Source organism: Bombus impatiens, unplaced genomic scaffold (genome assembly GCF_000188095.3).
Source record: "Bombus impatiens unplaced genomic scaffold, BIMP_2.2 scf_0102, whole genome shotgun sequence".
In the NCBI taxonomy this organism is placed as follows: Eukaryota; Metazoa; Arthropoda; class Insecta; order Hymenoptera; family Apidae; genus Bombus; species Bombus impatiens.
In genome coordinates, this window is record NT_176521.1 from 4,709,123 (window position 1) to 4,729,561 (window position 20,439).

The window sequence follows — 20,439 nt, forward strand, 5'->3', positions numbered from 1 at the left end:
CTCATCAGAATCTCCTGTTGCTGTTCGAGCGCTAAGAACCTGGTGCGAACTAAAGCATCCCTCGTGCGAGGAAGTTTCATTGACGGAAGCTGATATTTCGACCCAAATTCGACGCCCAGCTCGCGAAAATCCCGCGGATCAGCGAGTTGCACGGCGAGCCAATAATAATATTGACGCTGGCGGGCGATGAAAAAATAAAGCGAGCCAGCTGCTGGTGGATTGTTGAACGTACGGGGCCACGTTTTCGAGCGTGTTCGCGTTAAAAATACGAGCGCTGTTATCCGGAAATCTGGAGAGAGAGGGAGAGAGTTACGATTTTTACCCAAGCAACTTTCGTTGATCCGCGCTTGGAGAACGATTCCAGGGGTTCAGACTGTTTTACCTTGGCGGAGATTCCTTTTCGTCTTTTAACTCTTCCATTTTCTTCCCCGATGAGAATCATCCGAGAAGATTAAAGGCATACGCCGGACGCGAGCAGACTTCGCGATTCCGAAACGCGATTCCACGGTTATAATTTTTTTATTTCATGCTACCCAGGATGCAGTGGGCTCCTTCTACCTTCGACCCGTCTCGTATTTCCACTCGACGAACCAGAGGAATACTGTTGCACAGTTTATTTGCTCGGATGCTTCGTGCTCTTGTTCTTCGACCCTACTCACTCACTGATGCACTCCTTGAATATTGAAATTGACGGTTTGCGAGCTGATACGATGACTTCGTTTGCGCGGCTATGGTTATTGAGCTATGCAAACTTTTAACAAATTCTGTTTCCTTGTTTCAAACATTTCTTTTCTGTTCTCTTCTTTTGCGCGTTCGGTTATTTATTTAGTTATGGTGTTCCGGATAATAGAAGTAGATTTTTATGTTGTACCCACTTCCGTTTAAAATTTTCTACAAGTTTAAAGCAAAAGAAACAATGACTTTTCTTAAGCGAATAAATTATTTTATTTATAATTACGATATGTATCTTTATTTTTCAAACAAATGTACGGTGAGTTTTATTCGTCAGAAAGGCACAAAGGGTGCGCCAAATTTGTGTACTATCGGATTTTACATGTAATATATATTATCTTGGAGTTGTTTCAAAAGAGGAAACGATCCTTGTCGGTAAGCTTCCATGGGATAACTCACGTGCAATCGTCTTTGACGATATTTGGAAGCAAAAGAGGAATATTTACAATGTTATATATCAGAGTTTTGAAACTTCCAAAATTGTTTTGGTTTACGAGGATATCGTTAACGGATCTCTTGGAACCTTAACAAAACGTTTGACAACGTGTTAATAATTCTTATTTAAGTTTCGTGAAGTTTAGGGAACAATACTTGCCAAAGGCGAGATTTGAATGGCGAGATTTATAGTCGAAGCAGAGTGGAAGTTCGTACATCGTACGATAAATTTCATATTCTAGGTGGAATTCGCAGTTAATTTTCTTTATATTCAATTTCGAACGCTAGTTTTGTGTAAATTATTTCGAATCAGCTAGCATCATGCATGACTGCACGCTGGCGCTGAAGATATCTGCAATCCTAATGCATTCGTTGAAAACCGTTATGTATTTATGCAAATGTATCGCATCGTCGATAAAAGTTTCTAAATTTTATAATTATAAAGTTCCATAGAAACTCTACTTTTGCAAAAATTCTTCATAAAAGTAAAAGAAATTTAGAACTATAATTTATCAAATTTATCGTAGTATAGCGCAAGGTTAATATTCTACTTTCTATCGAAGCGAAACAAATTAATCGAACTGTTGATAAAAAGTTAGTTCGCTTCTGAAGCTTATCGTTGGAGCCTACGCTTATTCAACGATAAATTTGTGGTTTGGCACAGTGTTCTGTAATGAATCGGCATAGATCCATCAAAGTCATCTATTTCTTCTATGATAAATCTTGCTATATGCATTTCTGCATCTCTGCTATAAAAATCTTTTAAATTAGCCGATACAATAAAAGAATATTGAAATCTGAAACCTTTCGCCTGAATAAAATTTTTATATTTGGGACTTCAAAATATTCGAACATAAAAATTCTCCAAAACGAGGTTCATCTGTCCAAAAATTACGCCATATATCTTGTCATTCGTTCAAAATTCCGTTTAAATTTCTTCTGAGATGCGGAACGTGTTAAATGGGATTTTAATCGCGTCGACTGGAAGAAAAGCGAAACGCTCGCAATGTCGAGCGCCAAAGAATATGTGCCAGCTATCGTTACATGCCAACGAGCGGAAACTTTGTACCGATATCGAATTAACGAGTTTCTAGCAATCTATCTCTACCAACAATTTGTCATGGTAAAAGGATCCGTCTTCTTCCTGGCTCATGCTCGATACTGTTCGAGCAAACAGCGAAACTTCCTGCTGCGTTTCGCGGCGAAAAAATCACGCAACCATACTTACATATGTAAGCTCGGTTGCGTAATACACGCCGCTTCTTTCTCTTCATTTCTCTCGCGTTATTTCTGCCCGAATTCTGTGCCAGATGTCGTGTACTTTGACGCGGAAAATCGCGCATGTGCTGTTTTTTCGACGAGGAACCGAGATGCGGATTCGTTTGACGGGTACTCGGATAGACGTTGAGATTTTGCCTGATGATTTTTGCGAGATTCTATTTTAGATTCTACTAAGACGCAGGATTTGGTATGGCGTTGCGCGAATTGTAGACTTGGACGAAACCGTACGATGACTTTAAACGTGTTGCGATCATCGAATTTGTATATTTCAATCTCGTTGCTGTCTCGACGATGGAGAAGGTCTTTTACATTTTAGAAAAATGCTTAATATAAAATCGAAAGGAAATATCGAAAGGAGAACTAGATATGAAATTATCGAAATATTCGCAGTTCAAATTCTAAGGAGAAGCATCTACAATTTGCGTGTGTACATTTGCTCAGAAAATTGCCCAAGTCTAATCTGTGATATAAACAGTCTAAAGCAGACAAATAAACGGTGCAGCAATAATTCTCGCATTTAAAAGCGAACCGTAACAGCATAGAAGATTACGTATTTCAGGTAACGGCAAATAAAAGAATTATAACCGCAATATCGTTTTCTCAATCGTAAACTTTATTTTTCCGGAATTGCTACTCTCCCTCTCGTAAGATTTATAATGCGAATGAAAATTAATTCTCTGCCTGTGTGTTAAAGGCTTATCTTATTATTATTTTTGTTTCATCTTTTTTCGATAAAATACGAAATTCGACTATTGGAAAAATATCTAAATAATTTTGCCAGAATCTTTCAAGTAATTTTAGAACGATTCTGCTTGCTACAAAGGATGAATTTTGAATATCTGTAGATTTCTTTTGTAAAAAATACTATGATAGCTAAACATAAATCAGTTTTGAAGCATCGTATATAGTACAACTTATTAAGTTAAATAACTTCTGCCCATATGAAATTTGAACGATGGATGAACATCTTTCACGTTGAATAATTTCGTTTTATATACAACAGTCTGGAAGAAACGATTCGCATCTTTTGAAGAGGCTTTCGTCTTAAAATATTGTACGCAGCTGACGGAGCTTACAGTCGCAAGGCTGATCGCAATGAACATTTAAGTTCCAAGCACGTGCATCTCGCTGAAAGTTTGTAGGCCATCGCCAAAATACCTCAGAACCGGTGACAAATGAGAAGCAACATCCGTCGTTGTCAATGCAGAAAATTTGCTAACAAGTGCACGTCACCGCTGGAAAAATCGGTGCATACTACACGGAAACTTCCATCTTTCATCATCAAACAAAAGCTTCCGATTTATCTTTTTCTTTCAAACATAACGATGTTTACCTGTCAGCTGCAATGTATTACATCGTAATACATAATGAATTATATTTTATGACACTTTTGCAAATATGATTTTGTTTATCTTTGTTATGAGCTACAATTTATCACGAGCTATATCGTAAGCTGAAAGAGAAAAATTTGAAAATAGATTTTCCAATATAGTGTATGAATGTAACTTTTAGCTTTGGACATTGCCTTGGTTCTTCGGAATATGTACATAACAAATAAACGAAGAACGAATGAACAATAAGAATAAATGAAGTTTCTCATATCTTTGTAAGTATGTTGCGTTTGGTTGATGGCAGATATTATTTCAAAGTTCAGAATATTTAAATAACAACGATAAGAATAAACTAGCTACCTTGTGTCTTTTACGGTGGCCTTTATTGAAATATTAATTTACATTATAATTAAGTAGATACTTAAACGGTAGAGTGGAAAAGAGCCAAGTAAGTTGTATGCGTTTTAGTACTTCAAGCATTATATTTCACTAAACCGTTTACGACCATTGCCCAACTATCTCTTTACTGGAAATGTAATAACACAAAAGCACGGATACTATTTTGTTTCTGGGGCGTTTCTAGAATTATTCATGCTTCTTAGGAGTTCAACTGCTTCAATGTATAGAAAATATCTCAGTAAAATTTTAATTTCTAATTTCTCTTTTGCAGAAAATATCGCAGTAAAATTTTAATTTCTAATTTCTCTTTTGCTGAAAATTTTACTCGATGCTTCCAATTAAACTAGATAAATCCAACAATATGAAAAATATTCATGCACTGGTACAAAATATTCTTCAATTTATGGAAGGTGTTCTTGCCATTGCAATGCATCGATCATGAAACGAACGGATATTTTCATATTTATATTTGAAATAAACTTTACAGGCGAATATTACATTAGATAATATTATTTTTATACGTACGTAAGTATGTAGGAAATTGTATCGAATTATTTATACTATTTGTGAAATATCTAAAATACTTTACCACTTTACATGCATACCGTAAAATAGCATTAGATGCATAACCCAATTGCGTTTTACTTCCTTCATTTACATTTTAAATAACGCGTTATAAATCATGAATTATGCACGGTAGTCTCTTGCTATGTTAAAAGAACATTGTGGCTAATAATATAAACTACTTCTAGGACTTACATAAATGCAAGACCGGAACATGTGTGTAGTCTCCATATCAATCGACATGCTATTTCTTATCCAAAATTTTACGAAAACTCGACGAAAATGGCGATGTTTGGCGAATTGCCCATCCACAGGCGTCCAAAGACTACGCCTCTTGAACTTTACGTTTAAAGGTTGCCTTAAATCACAATTTATTATTTATTAACGAGTTATTATTGAGAATACGTGAATTACACTTGGAGCACAAAGAAACAATATCATGTATCGTCTCCTATTGCTTTCTACTAAACCCATTAAGGACACAAACATTTTATTAATACGACAATTTACATTATTGCATAACATAATATTTCATTAATAATATTTTCAAAAGCAATTTGAATTATCGAATGCTATTTTTCATTATTGTGACTACAAGAAGGGACTCCAAGGATTTGCAAAATATTGTTTTCCTCGTCATTCATTCCTTCATTCGTATCTTTACAAACTTCCTTCAATATTTCAGAAATATTGTTTATTCGTAACATCGTGTCATTCGCTTGTTATGGAACCTCGTAGATATACAGAGTGGTTGGTAACTGGTGGTACAAGCAGGAAAGGGGGTGATACTACGCGAAAAAAGAAGTCGAAAGTATAGAATAACAATTTTTCGTTTGAGGTTTTGTTTTCGAGAAAATCGACTTTGAATTTTCGCTCGGTACGCGTGCACTTTATCACGTTATAACGGATCTCATTGTAGATCGTTGTCTCGATTGACGTTACTTTTTAAATTTATAAAATTTTAAATTTTTAAATTTTTAAATTTTTAAATTTTTATATTTTTGAATTTTCAAATTTTTAAATTTTCGAATTTTTAAATTTTCAAATTTTTAAATTTTTAAATTTTTAAATTTTTATATTTTTGAATTTTCAAATTTTTAAATTTTCGAATTTTTAAATTTTCAAATTTTTAAATTTTTAAATTTTTAAATTTTTATATTTTTGAATTTTCAAATTTTTAAATTTTCGAATTTTTTTTTAAATTTTTATTCTATATTTTCGACTTCTTTTTTCGCGTAGAATCACCCCCTTTCCGCTTGTACCACCAGTTAACAATCCTACCATCCTATATAAACAGTTTCTAAAAGGCTCGTATCTTTGGTTTTAACAAACCTCCTTCCCAAGTACCTACGTAAATATATTAAAATACTCTGCTCCAACCATCGACTAGCGTCGAAATAGAAAAATCAACAGAGACAGTTTCGTCATATTCTTCCAAGTGATCCTCATAATAATCTTCTAAATCTTACATTATAAATTTTCCCTCGTTTTATTGCATAGCCTAAGAATTAATAGTAATTCTAAATACAGCCACAACTTCTATAAACCGTTCCAGTCCCACGACGCTACTTCAAAGCCTGTTCTTCATTAACGGTCGCACGAAATAGCCCGAACTATTCACTGGTAGCTCGTAATAGCAGCGGAACGTTGGCCACCGCAAATAATATCCGCGCACGGATTCGGTAGGCCGCGAGATTCCATCGCGGAAGGTGAATGTTAGCTCGCGTTGGCCGCCATTTATCTCATTCAGCCACGCATGCCTGCCAGTCTCCATTACGTAGAGGGGTTCTATCGTCTTTGGTGGAACGATTCGCGTCTTCATTTTTCACACAATTCGATTGCGAAGGCAACGAACACGAGACGAGAAAGAAAATACGAATTCCACGACTATAAATCCTTTCGGCTAAACGAGTTCCTTTCTATTGGCCTGTTCGAAAGCTCGTAGCGAAATGGAAGAACAATTTGAAATCCTAACCCCAACCTAACCTCAACCTAACCTCAATCTATCCATGTAGGAGCTGTTAATTGTATTAAATAATCTAGGCACCGCTTCTTTCATGCTAATTTTTTGCCATTTACAGAATGTTTCAGAAAACTCAGTGCAAGCTTCGGTAGCTTGTTTCAAAAAAGACAAAAATCCTAACAAACGGTGGATGCAAGTATCGATTAGCTTTCGAGGTATAAGAACACCAAATGGTGGATAAATAATTTTTCGTCTTTCTCGAGCGATTTTTCCAATGATCCAAATTACTTGGTTTCTTGTGATTAACACAAATTTTCGCAAGACTAAAATATATGTATATTTGGCACATGAGACAGACAAAATCGAAGATCCACTTTTGCCTATGTTCTTCATAGATATAAATATAAGGCTTAACGTCGTCTTATCGAAAAGAACGACAACAACAAACAATGCTCTTATCTTTCTCTTGGACTTAACTAAAAGACAAGTCCAGTAGAAACCACGAAATCTTGAAAATCGGTAATTTCATCATAAGCATCGTTTGTTGGACTACGGTGACATTTGCAGATTTCTAAGAACGCGTTTTATCTGCGTCTCGAAGACTCGTCCGCGTGTCTCGTCCGCATGTTCGTTTATCATCCTCGCGAACGATTCATCGTTCCCGCTCGACGATGCATCATAAAGCGGCTTAATTATCACCGTGACTATGGATCTCGTGGAACGCTCTTTTCCGACCGTGGTTTAAATGGCACAGAGCCGGAGCCGCTTTTATGGCCACGAAAGACTTGCCAGATGCACAAGTTCGGGACATCCGGGCCTTGTCCTACCGCTTTCCCCGGGATTCGCCAAGATAACATCAGATGCGATGTACTGTGACTGTGATTGATGGCTGCCTTGTGTCTCGCGATGCGACTGGGATGAGCATTTCTTTGTGAGATACTCTGTTAGTGTAGTTAGGGTCCGCAACCACGTAATTAGCATGCCAACCGTGTGCTCGAGCTTGTGACATGAAAGCACGCGCGACGTCGTTTCTTCTGGTGCGATAAAGCACCTCAAAGGGATTCTTCGATCTCTTTATCCTTTAATCCGTGTTATTGTGCGTTTGTTTTGGACTATCACGGAAGATTGATTCTTCAGCTGAACACGTAAAGCTGTTGCTCCTGAGCAGATGGATCAAATTTACTCTCAAAATTCGACAAAGTCGATTGGTCAGAGATGAAATTCTTGGATCGTCGCGAGACGAACGAAAGCGAAAGCATTTGTACAAAACGGTTTTCATTAATCAAGAACGAAAGTTTGAGGTCTTGCAAGCAATCGGATACGTTCTGGTTGTATAGACGAGGATGTTCAATTTGATGAATCTATGGATCATCAATTCCAGAGAGATGTCTAGGTTTGCTAAAGGATTGCAGAAGGCATTATTTCTATAAAGGCTGTTGTATTTCTATAAAAAGTTACCAATTGATCATCCTGATAGTGAATAATGTCTCATTACGATGCGATTTTAGAATCAATGATTTCAAGTTCTAAATATATCGTAAATATAGGTAACTTGAAACCTGTTTGAATATTTAACTGCGGGATATCGTTTTCTTTTCATGGTTTAGTGGTAGTGAGATCAAATATCAGCGCAACGACCTGTGGTGCAAGGTTATTCGAGGCCATTCAAGGTATCCGTCATGCTCTAAAAGTTGCGTCTGACCACAAGTGGAATCGTTCTACTGTCGCGACCTGAATTTATGATCGCAAGGTAACGATCCAGAAATTTTGTTATTTTTCAAATTCTTAATTGAGCACAGTTAAGCGATTGCTATTTTTAGACATAGAAAAAAGGAATTCTCGTTGAATTATGTTATCTGGAATGCATTCCGATATCCTGATTTACGTACAATCAAATACGTGAAACTATATGAGGCAGTTTCAGCAGCAAGTTCTTAAGTTACTTTTGGGATAATCATTGTATTTTAAATTTTCAGATATATATTTCGACAAAAAATTAAAATACGACATTACAGAAAATTAATTAGAATTTGCAAGTCCAAAATCCCTAAGAATAGCATAGTAGTAAAATGTCGAATGATATCTCGATTGTTTCTCGTTGTTTTCTTATCAATTTTAATATATTCTTGCTGTGTTCAATGCAAATTAATTCTACTATCTACGAGGTACATACGTTTAAATTTTATGCAAAGAAGAAAAATACGATTTTACTTGAAATATTTTACGAAAAATTCTTAATATTTTAATTAATAATCAGTTGTAATATTATTTCAATAATCGTATAAATTTCTGGCATATCTCGAAATACGTCTATTCGATATTTAAAATCAAGTTTCCATTCATGATCCTTAAGAGAAAATTTATATTACATCACTCTCGTCTCTTAATGACAAGATTGGATTCACAGTATTACATTACCCATTGTTTCCTATCTCCACATTTACTTTTAGATCGTTAAGAGGAAAATTCATATTACATCACGCTCGATGATAGTATTTTACTCAGTATATCGTATTATCCATTGTTTCCTTTTTTCTATTTACTTCCTAGTTTCATCGTTCGTTCTAAATATGAACAATTTATTCCAATAAACAGAAAGTTTGATTCTAAGCTTTTCTAAGCTTAAAAAGGAATATTCTCCAGTTCTAAAAAAGAATTGCTTAAATACTTTCAACACCTGAATAACTCTCGTTCGTAGATAAGCCTATTAAAATATTTCGCATACAAAAATATACCTTATAAGTTTAATGAAAATATCCTATAAGCGTAACATGTCGTTCCAATCCAAGATAAGAAACAATATTACAAAAAGCGAATAATAAATATAAACGATATTCATCGTTTAATCAGTTAGGTGACAACCTGTTCTAGATGCCAAAACTGTGTAGCATTCTTTCAATAATATAATTTATTAATCAATAATATAAATAAATAATATATAATTATATATTTATCAGAATAAAAGTTAACATTACAATTTCGTCACAAATATCGCACTATTGGTTTAGTCTATTAGTATCAAGTTACTAATTGTTTCTGAGTAGCAAATACTGCAACAAAATTTACATTCATTCCCACTAAACAGATCATTCATTTCAACTCTATAACAATCTTTCTCATAATCAACATTCAAGGAAACATTCTTCGTTCTTACAGAGGATTAAGAAAGAGCTGAAAGATCTCGTGATTTGCTGGAATTGCGGAAGGTAATGGAGGGTCCCGATTCACTGTTTACGATCTCGAAACGAACACGCGCAAACGTAACGGATAATTCATTAAACGGCCTCTGCTATTTCCATCGGCGGAGCCTTCGTGAGAGCAGGCAGATCGCGTCGACGTTGCTCCTATTTAAAATAAGCAGCTTTACGGTGCATTCGCGGCTCTCGTACGCCGCAGGCCTTCACTCTTGTGTCACTCTTCTATTTCCAGAGGCCTCGGCTACGCGTCTTTCGACGTCGCGATGCGTCCACTTGAAATAATCGTTTACGTCTGACAGCGTTACCCTCCTGCAATAAGCCAACTCATTCCCTTTCTGAAAACGATCGTCCCTACAAACGAAAACTGTCATCGGTTCAAGAAATTCCTTCCCTTGCTTCGAGTTCATTTCTCCAGAAACGTTGCCATCGTACAGCCTTCATTATATTTTAGATATTTGCCTGACGCTGTGTAAAGCGTTATTTAATTTCGCATTTATTACCAATGAACAGATTGAATTTTTATGGAAATTCATACCTTCGAGAAGATGATTAAAAAGGTAGAGCCTCGGTAAAGAGATGTTTTTATCTGACAAGTATTACAGAAAGCACTGTAATTTACATATTTTATATATCTTGTCATGTTATGCGCGTTTCCTGCAATTTATCACTGTCAAATTTTCTATAGATGCATAAAAACTCGCGGACTATTAATGAATTGCGTATTATCGGTTACTTTCTAGGACCATTTTATCATTTTGCCAATCTTTGAATTTCTGTTTCAGAAAATTGGTAAGATTTTTGAATTTCAAATATTTGATTATTATACTATAACTCTGTGATTAGAAAGTCAAGGTACGACATTAGGGAATCACCTGATGATCTTTACCCACTTTCGTATATTCAAAAAGTATTCTAGTAAAAGAATTCTATTTATATTCGTTTCTATTTATCTTTCTCTAACCTAATCCACCCCTTGACTTATGAGTCATCTTACACGTGTATGTGCATACGGTAGGGTTCATAACGTTTCCTACTGTAACACTTGAATGAACGAAGAACATCGATATACTATACGGAACATGTGTTCATCATTCCTCGAGTTTGTGAACCAAAATTAAACTTCGTCACGAGTGTGACTCGTCACACGTGAACCACAATCTACGCCAAGAGTGTGGTATCCTATCATAAAACAAAGCTAAGAAGTGTCTCATATAATTCATTATTACATCATGTACAACATACGAGCATACATCTTATACTATAAACAACGTTAACAGAATATTTATAAAAAATTGTTATTACGTATAACAATTCCAAACTTCCTCGCGAGCATAACAACGAATAATTAAAAAATCCTTCGCAATTCAACAATCCAATAACATTCATATCATTTTACAATAATGTTTAAGAACATTTCTTTAAGTAAAAACGATAGAGGGATCATTAGTTATTCGATCATCGTGAGAAATATCGAATTTATCGAAAAAAGTGCAGCAACCTGATAGAAAAAAATGCAAATACGAAATGCAATGAACTTAATATCGTACAGGAAATATGTATACCGTGTGCAATGATAAATATATCAACGTCAAGATTTCTTCCAAAAATTGTACGTTGCGTCATATGATTAAGGATAAGGCTAGAATGGCACTTTGCCGTGAATACAACGTACAACTTTAATTTTGCGCAAGAAATTGCGATTTAAACTGAATAATTCTATATAACATAGCAATCTACGCTTGATCTTTGGCGATGCACTTAGAATTCTATAATTTATTGCATTGTAACATAAGCGATAACATAGTCACAATAATAGATAGAAAGAGAATGCAGGATATTTTGAATTTTATGAAGACAACGAAATAAATAGTAATGAATACTGATATAGATAAAAGAAATTGATCTCTTCGAACATTCAAAATATTCCCTACACTTCAAAATGTTCCAAAATGATAAACCATAATAAAGGTATTGAAAATCGAATACAAAGAATAAAAGGGATCAGTTTTGCGTACTGAATGTAACAAATTTTAAATGTCAGGATGTTAGAATATTGCAATGTCTGTTCTAAATTACAACACGTAAGCTATACAAGTGAAATTGGAAAATTTCGTGCGATAGTTGTAACTAATCCTAAATAACAGAACAGACATGTGTAACTGTATATGGCAAACAGAAAAGGATTAATCATCTCATCGATACAGCCATAGTAAACATCTGTAACTCATAGAAAATCATCCAGGAAAAACACCGAATGTATACAGAAGTTGAAACCGAAATAGGAAGGACGTGTAACATCGACACACTTCTTATCGATTCCTACAATGTTTTCCATCATGTTGCAAAATTAATAGGTTTAATTCGAAACATGTGTAACAAACGCGAGGAATATCCACAATTTTCACCGTTGAATGGGCTTTGGTTCGTTTAGGAAGTTTTCGATGCCCTCTAAAACGAGAACGTTCATTGAAACACGTGTTTTGAGAACATTAGAACAGAGAGAACGAAGTGAAAGATATAAAAAGCGTGTAATAGAGCGTATGTATATCGTTGTGAATCATCAAGGTTGGTCGACTAAGAACGTTGCTCTAGCAGTTATTTTCCAAAAGTATTATTCATCAGACGTTTTCTCTCTTTCTTTCTCAAAACTTAAATTTGTAAAAACGGGAGATTTATTTGTCCAGCGACTAAAAATGAAAAGTAAGGACGCGTATATCTTTCTTTAAACATAGTTGAACGTAGTCGGTAGATGCTACGATAGAAGATTGTCGATTTGTTAAGTCTGAGTGAAACAGTATTTCGTGGTATTACAAACTAAATTGTTATTAAAAGGTATTCATATGTTTCTTACGTTTCATACATGATTCATTTATGTATATTATTTTATTACGTGTATATCTTCGTCTGGAAAGTAAAACCTCGTCTGAAAATTGAACTCGTCCTGCTCGTAAATTTTCGACGATCGAATTATCGTTTAGAAATTAGAAACAGTATCAATCGATATCCCAAAATTGTTCACAGTTATGTACTAGTACGAACGTACTGTCATAAAAGGCGCGAAAATTGAATTTTTGAAAAATTTTGCAGCATTTTGCTAAATTTCCTTCAAGAAATTATCATCCGCGATATTGTATAATATTAACAACAAATATTTTCAAACAAAGCTAATATAAATTATGACCTGTCCTCCGATGACTAACATTTTCACGTCGACGACTGTGACATTCTAAAAATCATATGCCCGCATGCCTAACCAACAATGGCATCGTTCCACTGCTCCGAATTCCGATCTATCATTATCATTAAATTACTGTGCACATCATCCAACAACATTAATAATATTTATTTATGATGTCGTTTAAAATTGACCTCGAAATTGGCAACGATAATACAAACATGCTTGGAAGGCACATAGAAAGCATATGATGTACGTACACTGTCGAACAATGTCTTAAATGTATCATAAATAGTAATTCTTGCAAAATCCTTGACAAACTTTCTATTATTGCACATGATTCCTTATTTACACATTTATGTTTGATGTAATTATGTCATTGTTTTATGCGCATTATGCAAAATACAAAATAAACCCCTCTAAGTGAAATTTCTATTTAAGCTGCTGATTTCTCTTTCATACAAAATGTACAACAAAAGATATAATTTATTGTTACACGCAACTCTTAATCAAAAAATATATCAAAAAATTGAATTAAGACATTCTATACAGCATTGTAATGAAATCAAAATCTATATTAATACCGAGGTGTTTGAATTTTTTATACATCAACCAGATGCATTAGGAAAAGATTTTCATTTATTTTCTGTAATTACAAAACAAGATATGGATCGATCATTCTAATTAATCGCACATTAAATTTGTTGATATCTACTCTTACGAACAACGTCGATTTCTTTTCTAATTTCATTGCTTTCTTCAAATATAAACTACGCGTGACGAAATCTTGAAATAATGTGATTGAATCTGCCAATAGACGTATGAACATCGTTTAATAAACAAATCATCACACGAGCAAAATCCAAACCCAATCATCGTGCGAATAATAACAATTCATATTAGATTTTGCCTGTTCACCGTGTATTAAGTAATGGTAATTTTCCTATACCAAATATTTCGAGCTTGTTTCAGTTCAAATTAGAATTTAAAAAATATAAAATTATATAAACAAACATATATCTATCTTAGCTGCTACCTTTCGTGTTTAACATGTTTATAAAATGCTATCCAAGCTTCTATTCCTGTGGGATATATGTTCTCGAATATACAATGATGTGTAAAAGTGTCTGATCAGATAAATATTTCGCTTCGCATATGTATATTCCAAAATTGATATCTGAAAGAATTTCTAGAATGACAACTAAAATAAACTAACACATTGGAAAAATAGTTAAAATTAATAAATAATACCAACGTTAAAGTTCTTACTAACATTACAAGACACGTTGATACAAAAATTCTTTAACGTACATATGAAGTGAACATTTACCTGATTCATAACTTTTGCGCGCCACTGTATATTACGAGCAACGGATATTAGCAAGAAAATGTGTTTCTCGAAATATTAAGAGATTTCACACGAAATTCGTTAGAATTTTTTATATCTTTCGGTCTTCGTGGAAATGGACTATAAGCGGTGGAAAATATGTAAAAAAGCAGACGGCCAACAGAGACGAGATTACTCATCGTGTTCACGATTTTCACGGGTGTTTATCACGATTTTAGTCGGGGAGGCAGATCGGCCTTGGGTCCTGGCAACGCTCCTATGTACGCAGGAGCCTCGCAGAGAACACTGCTTCCAAAAGCTCGGTTAAGTTACGCAAATAATTGTGCGAATTGTTCGGTCACGGTTGTATTGTTATAATTATAACGACTTTATTTTCTAGACAGTCGTGCGCAGTATATATAGCGATGCTGCAACTACAAACAAATAAATAGAGCAGAGGAAATGTATAAATCCATCGCTTCGATGAGATACTTTTCGATGCAGAATGAGATATTGTTAATTAAAACTCCTGGGAACGGCGCAAATAAATTTGGTTTTTTCATAAACGAACGCACGATCGAATAGAGGGAACGATATTAAACACATACTTGTACAAGACGCTCCGTTTTTATACTTTCCACCGTATTTTCGGTAAAATTTCAAAATGATTTATTTCTTGATTGTTCAAACTAGAATCTTCTCTGAATGTCTATACTTCATTGTCGTGATATTGAATTTAATAACTATATTTAATAATGTTCTTGGTACATCGAGGTTGTTTCTACAGATTGACTTGGAACAAAATGCACACATGATTTATGTCTATTTCAGGTATAGCAGAAAATGAAATATTATAATAAAATCGCAAGGAATTATAAAAAATGAATATAGTGGTAAAAAAAAAAAGGTAAGCTTGATACAATTATACTAATGCTTCAAAGCTTCAGGAAACAAGAAACTTGGAATTATCGTAACTAAGAGAATGGAAAAGTAACATCTTTTACCTGAAAATAGCAACTTTTTCTTCAAGAATATAAAGAAATAACAACAATATAGATTCCATCATAGTGTGTATTATTAAAAACCACCTATAACATATAATTAATGCTTAATATTTATTCTACATTGATTCACAGAAAATCCTTTAACAGTCCAACTTTCCTTCAGGTTCATACAATGTACATATTTTAATATTTCAAGAGTACCTCAGACAATAGAAAAAATATTAATTGAAAAAAAGTTAATCTTAGCTATATCCTCGTAGGAAGATTCTTAAAGTAAATTTCTCTCATACCACACACTCTAAAAATTTCTCTCGATCGTCTGGTTTTCACGTAAACGCAATGTTATGCTTGGCCTACTGGTCAGACAGTCATCCGTCAACAACGACAATCGCGTATTTTACGAGAAGATGAAGCGTGCACCACTCGAGACTCGATGTTTCTTCCTCGTGGAAAATGTTCGAGGTCGAGACAGAAACCGGAAGCTAATCTGTGCTTGCCCGTATCGTGACCAACAGGCAGAAGCAAACGCTATTTTCATGCTACGTTTTAGGCAATCCGACTGCAATATGTTTCGAGTTCAATTTGTTGGATCATATCAGGAGGCAGAATTATGTAACGATAAACGCTGTCCGCTCGTACAATTTTCCGACAAAACTGTCAGAACGAAATGATATGTCGTACGAAAATCGTGCAATATTACTTGAAATTTTCCGAGAATCAGATTAGCTGTGTTTGATCGCGGATGCTTCTAATTTTAGGCTGCACTCACGCGGCATAACATCGATTTGGATTTTGTGCATGCCTTGCAGGTTCCGAGGATATCGCTTATAGCCAATCCACACGCGATAATTTAATCCACAGGAAAACATATATTTCCATGCTTCACAGGCAATCTAGATTTGTTTTATCAAACTCCAAAAAGAAAAAAGAAACTCCTTATGAAGAATTATATACTAGCTTCTACACGAAGTTCTTTCATTAAATTCGCTAAATTTACTACTTCTCGAAGTTCCCAGGCTTATAGTATTTTAATTAGTCATTTCAGAAGTACCATTTTTTGTAACGAAAGTGAAGAAGCTTCCAAACTTATAATTTTATTCGCGCATAATTAATGTTTATCCTAACGATATTTAAAATAAGTCTCCTATCTCCAAAACAATCGTCTCCAGAAACCATCACAAGACCTAGTTTCAGCTGTTGCGAAACTGCAGAAAATTGCGTTCACAATTTCTACCTACATAACAGCCTGCATCGTCTAGTTAACCAGAAACACGCATGCAACGGTAAACAGCTGGCTTACCAGCATCCAAACTTACTCTGCGTTTTAAATAAATTCACAGCTAACCCACTCTACGATCCAAAACTATCATCTATCGAATACGAACCGTGCATCAATGGAAAATAGAAATAACGCATAATTTTATCGTGCAATCTTTATCTCTAGCTATAATTCTTATCACTATCCTTTTTGTCATCACTATTTTGACCCAAAATAATCTTACCTCTCGCCTGCTGGTAGTAGTGGTGGTAGTTTTACGAGTGCTTGACCTGGTCATGGAGCTGATGGTATCATGGGGTGAGTCCCAGTCCTGGAAGACTTGCGTGGTTGCCATGGCGACTGTTTGCGATCCTCTTCGCGTTTCACAACTTAAACTACACTGAGATCGCGTTGGTCAACGATCGTGCGGAGAAGAAAGATTGTAACCCTCTCACTGAATCACGATACGCACTCGAACGGTTTTGCTTCTCGAACGAATATCTCTCAGCGATTGACTCTCTCGTAGATATCGATAGCGTGATCGAGGAACACCTCTAAAATATCTGAGACTTCTGTAGCCTCTGTTCCAAGTACTCCAACTTGATACTTTCTTCAAAGCTAATTTCTATTCTTATTTTCAGTCACTTTCACGTTCATCTTTTTATCCAAAGACTCGTTATATTTATTAGAAGTATTTTATTCAGTTATTAAACTCTACATCTAACATAGAACTCTAATTTTATAGTAATTTAATTTTATCACATAGAAGAAATATTTGTACGAGTGCAAGTGAAAATAATAGGAAATATTAGAAACAGAAAGGAAATTCTAATATTGAGATATTAGGAGCGTAAAGGACGAAGACGAGAAGGTTCCTCGATCAGCAGGATCGACGATCGATCGGTACTCGGGGCACGGATCGATACCTACGTGGACGCCCCATCGGACGAGCCTGATTGCTGCGAAGGCGCGACGAAGTTGTTCACGAAAGTAGCTTCTTCGTGCAGGATGAATGCGCGATTCGAGGTGGATCACGCGCGACTGAGCTTCAGAAGCACGCCTCCGCTTTACCGCGAGAGAGTCAACCGCGCCGCGCCCCATCCTCAGTCTAATTCCAGAAATACGGAGAAACACGTATAATTAGGACGACGATGGCCACCACGACGTCTCGTGACGACGGTACACGACGAAGAGCTACGCGACTACCCCTCAGACGCTGCTACTCTCGAGGATGGATTCGAGGATGGAACGTACAATGTCAAGGGATTATCGAACGAAACTTATTGTCTGGATTTTGTTCGATCGATTCTGTGATTTGATAAAAAGTGTATTGTGGTTTTAAATATAAAATAAAAATAATAAATATACAAAATTGTGTTTTTCTTTAAATTCCAATCTCCACCTTAAACCTGTGAAATAAATATCTCTAATAAAACGAGTCGAAATAATCAGGTCCGATTTTCGTCGATAATTTCATTTTCGCTCGACCTGTCGCGAAAAAAATTCCTACGATTCTACAATTCTATCCCCTTTGAAAATGACTAAAAAAGAGTCATCCATACCACGCAAATTACACAAACGCACGACGCTTCGAAAGCACAGCGGCCATCAGCCGCGCCTCTCTATCGTTTCAAACGTGACCAATTACTGCATTTTTCTTTTACTTACAATCAAACCCTGGCGCGCAAATCAATTTCCACGCTCGTATACAATCCGTATAGGCGGCACTGTCCCGCGATGAATTTCGATCGGAATTTATCACTGAAAACGGCCGATGGTTCTCATCGAGCGCGACACGTCGAGTTTTCAACGCCGGTCGAGTTTAAGGGAGACAAAGGGCGTTGATTGCGAGCTTCGCTCGCGGACAAAGGCTCTCGCCGTCCGGGGCTGAAAAACGAAACAAACAGAGAAGCAAGGTGGGGCGGTGACGCAGATCGAAACGCGTAAAGAATAATGGAGAACGCGGATCTCTATTTCGGCCACGCGGATCCGGCCGAATAAATCAAATATCGACGTTACGCGTTCGTAAATCGGATTCCTGTGTGGAACTGGCTCGTTGACAGCAGCGGCAACGTGAATGAACTCATAAGACATCGACGTCGTTTACGATCGCAACGCGCCGTCACCGAATTTATGGCCATTATATGCGTTCGTTCTCTGAAAGGCAGCCTTTTGTCGGCGAGGGACCGAGTGAAATTGTTGGACGAGCGCCTTCACAAGGAAAATAGTGTAGTTTATTGAAATCGTTTTCCTTTTCTATCCTTTTTTTTTTGTGATACGTAAACGAAGAATAAAGGAAGGAGCAATTTTTGTTTGTCTTTTTTAATTGATTGCTTATAGGCGTATCAACGACTAGAATGGATTGAAAGCATCGGCTGATTTCTATAGTCTTTGGAGAAGACTAGTTTGTTTAAATGTTTTGTACGATGGTTTGAATGATGAAAATGGCATCGTTTGTTGAAATCTGAATTCTCGGTGATTGGTAAAATTTTTCTTTCAATTGACTATTCATAACGACATCAGCCGTTATAATGGACTTCTATTTTTTCGAGCGACTCAGTTGGCATTATTGATTCAATTTTACAATTCTTGAGGAAGAGAATTATTGGTTTGATATAAACGTTTTAGCAGTTGTAATTTTTTATTTGAATTTTTCCGAGTCATGTTTTATGGGAGAGGAATAACATGTTGCAGTAGGGTAGTTCGCAGCAATTTACGCTACTATAGCAAATAACTTGGAAATAGCTTACTTGCGAATCTCTTACTTAATCTGTTTCAAACGTACTTTATACATTAATTTATGCATTATTTTTATTGTTCTTTATTTCGATCCTTCCTTTAAAAAAAAATTCGCTTACCGCAACGATAAATATTCATAGCTTGGCATCGTAATAATTATAGATCAACGGAACGAATATAAAAATAAAAATACAAGTACTACCGATTTGTATATGAACGTCTTAAATAAACAGGTACAACATTCTTCCATCCGCAACGAAATATTACGATTTCCGCACAAAAATATTATCACTTAACCTTAGTTATTTTTGGTCGCATCTAAAAAAAGCGTATTATAATAAAAATCCCACTAGAATTGTCGTCACGTAAAGAAAAAGTAAAACAGAGAATTGATGGAAATAGATGCGATGATATCTCGTGTTTTAATATCATGTAATTGTACGTATGAAAATTTTATAATTGCATTACTAAATGTTAACGGTGTTTTAATTAAAATACGTTCCACAATAATTAGTAGTAACGGTGATAAAATGGTTAATTATTAAAACGTTGTTTCGTCCATGTAGTATTACCTGCATATTCATGAAACAGTTTTCTTCTAATTGAATTTTTTATTCCCTGCCGTAATTCACTCACTACGTCATTATTACTTTCTGAGCGAAATTCTAGTTATATCGTTTATTGATTACAACTAGTAACCCGTTTACGCATCGGAAACTCCAAAAGTATTAGATTATTTTCCTGCTCAAAAACGTAGAAGAATAATGGGAAAGAACATATCTCGTTTTGTTCAGCGTCTAACAAATCAATTACTAATAAGGTATTGATGCATCGATGTCATCACGATAGGAAACTTTCGCATCACGAGCCAAACTCGTTTAACTCTACTCACAAAAGTCACTTATTTTGTCTTCCAATCTTATAGTGAATTATCTTCGCAATAGATATGGAATCGAGTAGATTGTAGATATATCCCACTCTGACTTTATGAAAAAGAAAAATATAGAAGATGAACAATATTTGTAACCTTCCAT

The 20,439-nt window shown here is 35.3% G+C and overlaps 1 protein-coding gene and 1 long non-coding RNA gene across 11 annotated transcripts in view; one reads left to right on the top strand and one right to left on the bottom strand.

Moving 5' to 3' along the window:
• The window catches only part of LOC100741966 (tropomodulin), a 113,696-nt gene that overhangs the window by 61,489 nt on the left and 31,768 nt on the right, over nucleotides 1-20,439 (bottom strand). Inside the window, exons 1-2 of one of the 10 annotated variants that reach the window (XM_012394886.3) lie at nucleotides 17,597-17,701; nucleotides 16,911-17,220 (exon numbers count right to left, since the gene is read on the bottom strand). The exons of 8 other annotated variants lie outside the window; for them this stretch is intronic. In XM_012394886.3, the coding sequence (XP_012250309.1) occupies nucleotides 16,911-17,021 (111 nt within the window). In that variant the 5' untranslated portion in view covers nucleotides 17,022-17,220; nucleotides 17,597-17,701. Of the gene's footprint in view, nucleotides 1-16,910; nucleotides 17,703-20,439 lie in introns of those variants that run through there. One more of the 10 variants, XM_012394885.3, reaches the window with a different exon arrangement.
• On the top strand, nucleotides 6,739-9,876 carry LOC112212065. The gene is made up of 3 exons (XR_002945859.2): nucleotides 6,739-6,753; nucleotides 6,824-8,455; nucleotides 9,862-9,876. It is a non-coding gene; the product is annotated as an uncharacterized LOC112212065 (long non-coding RNA).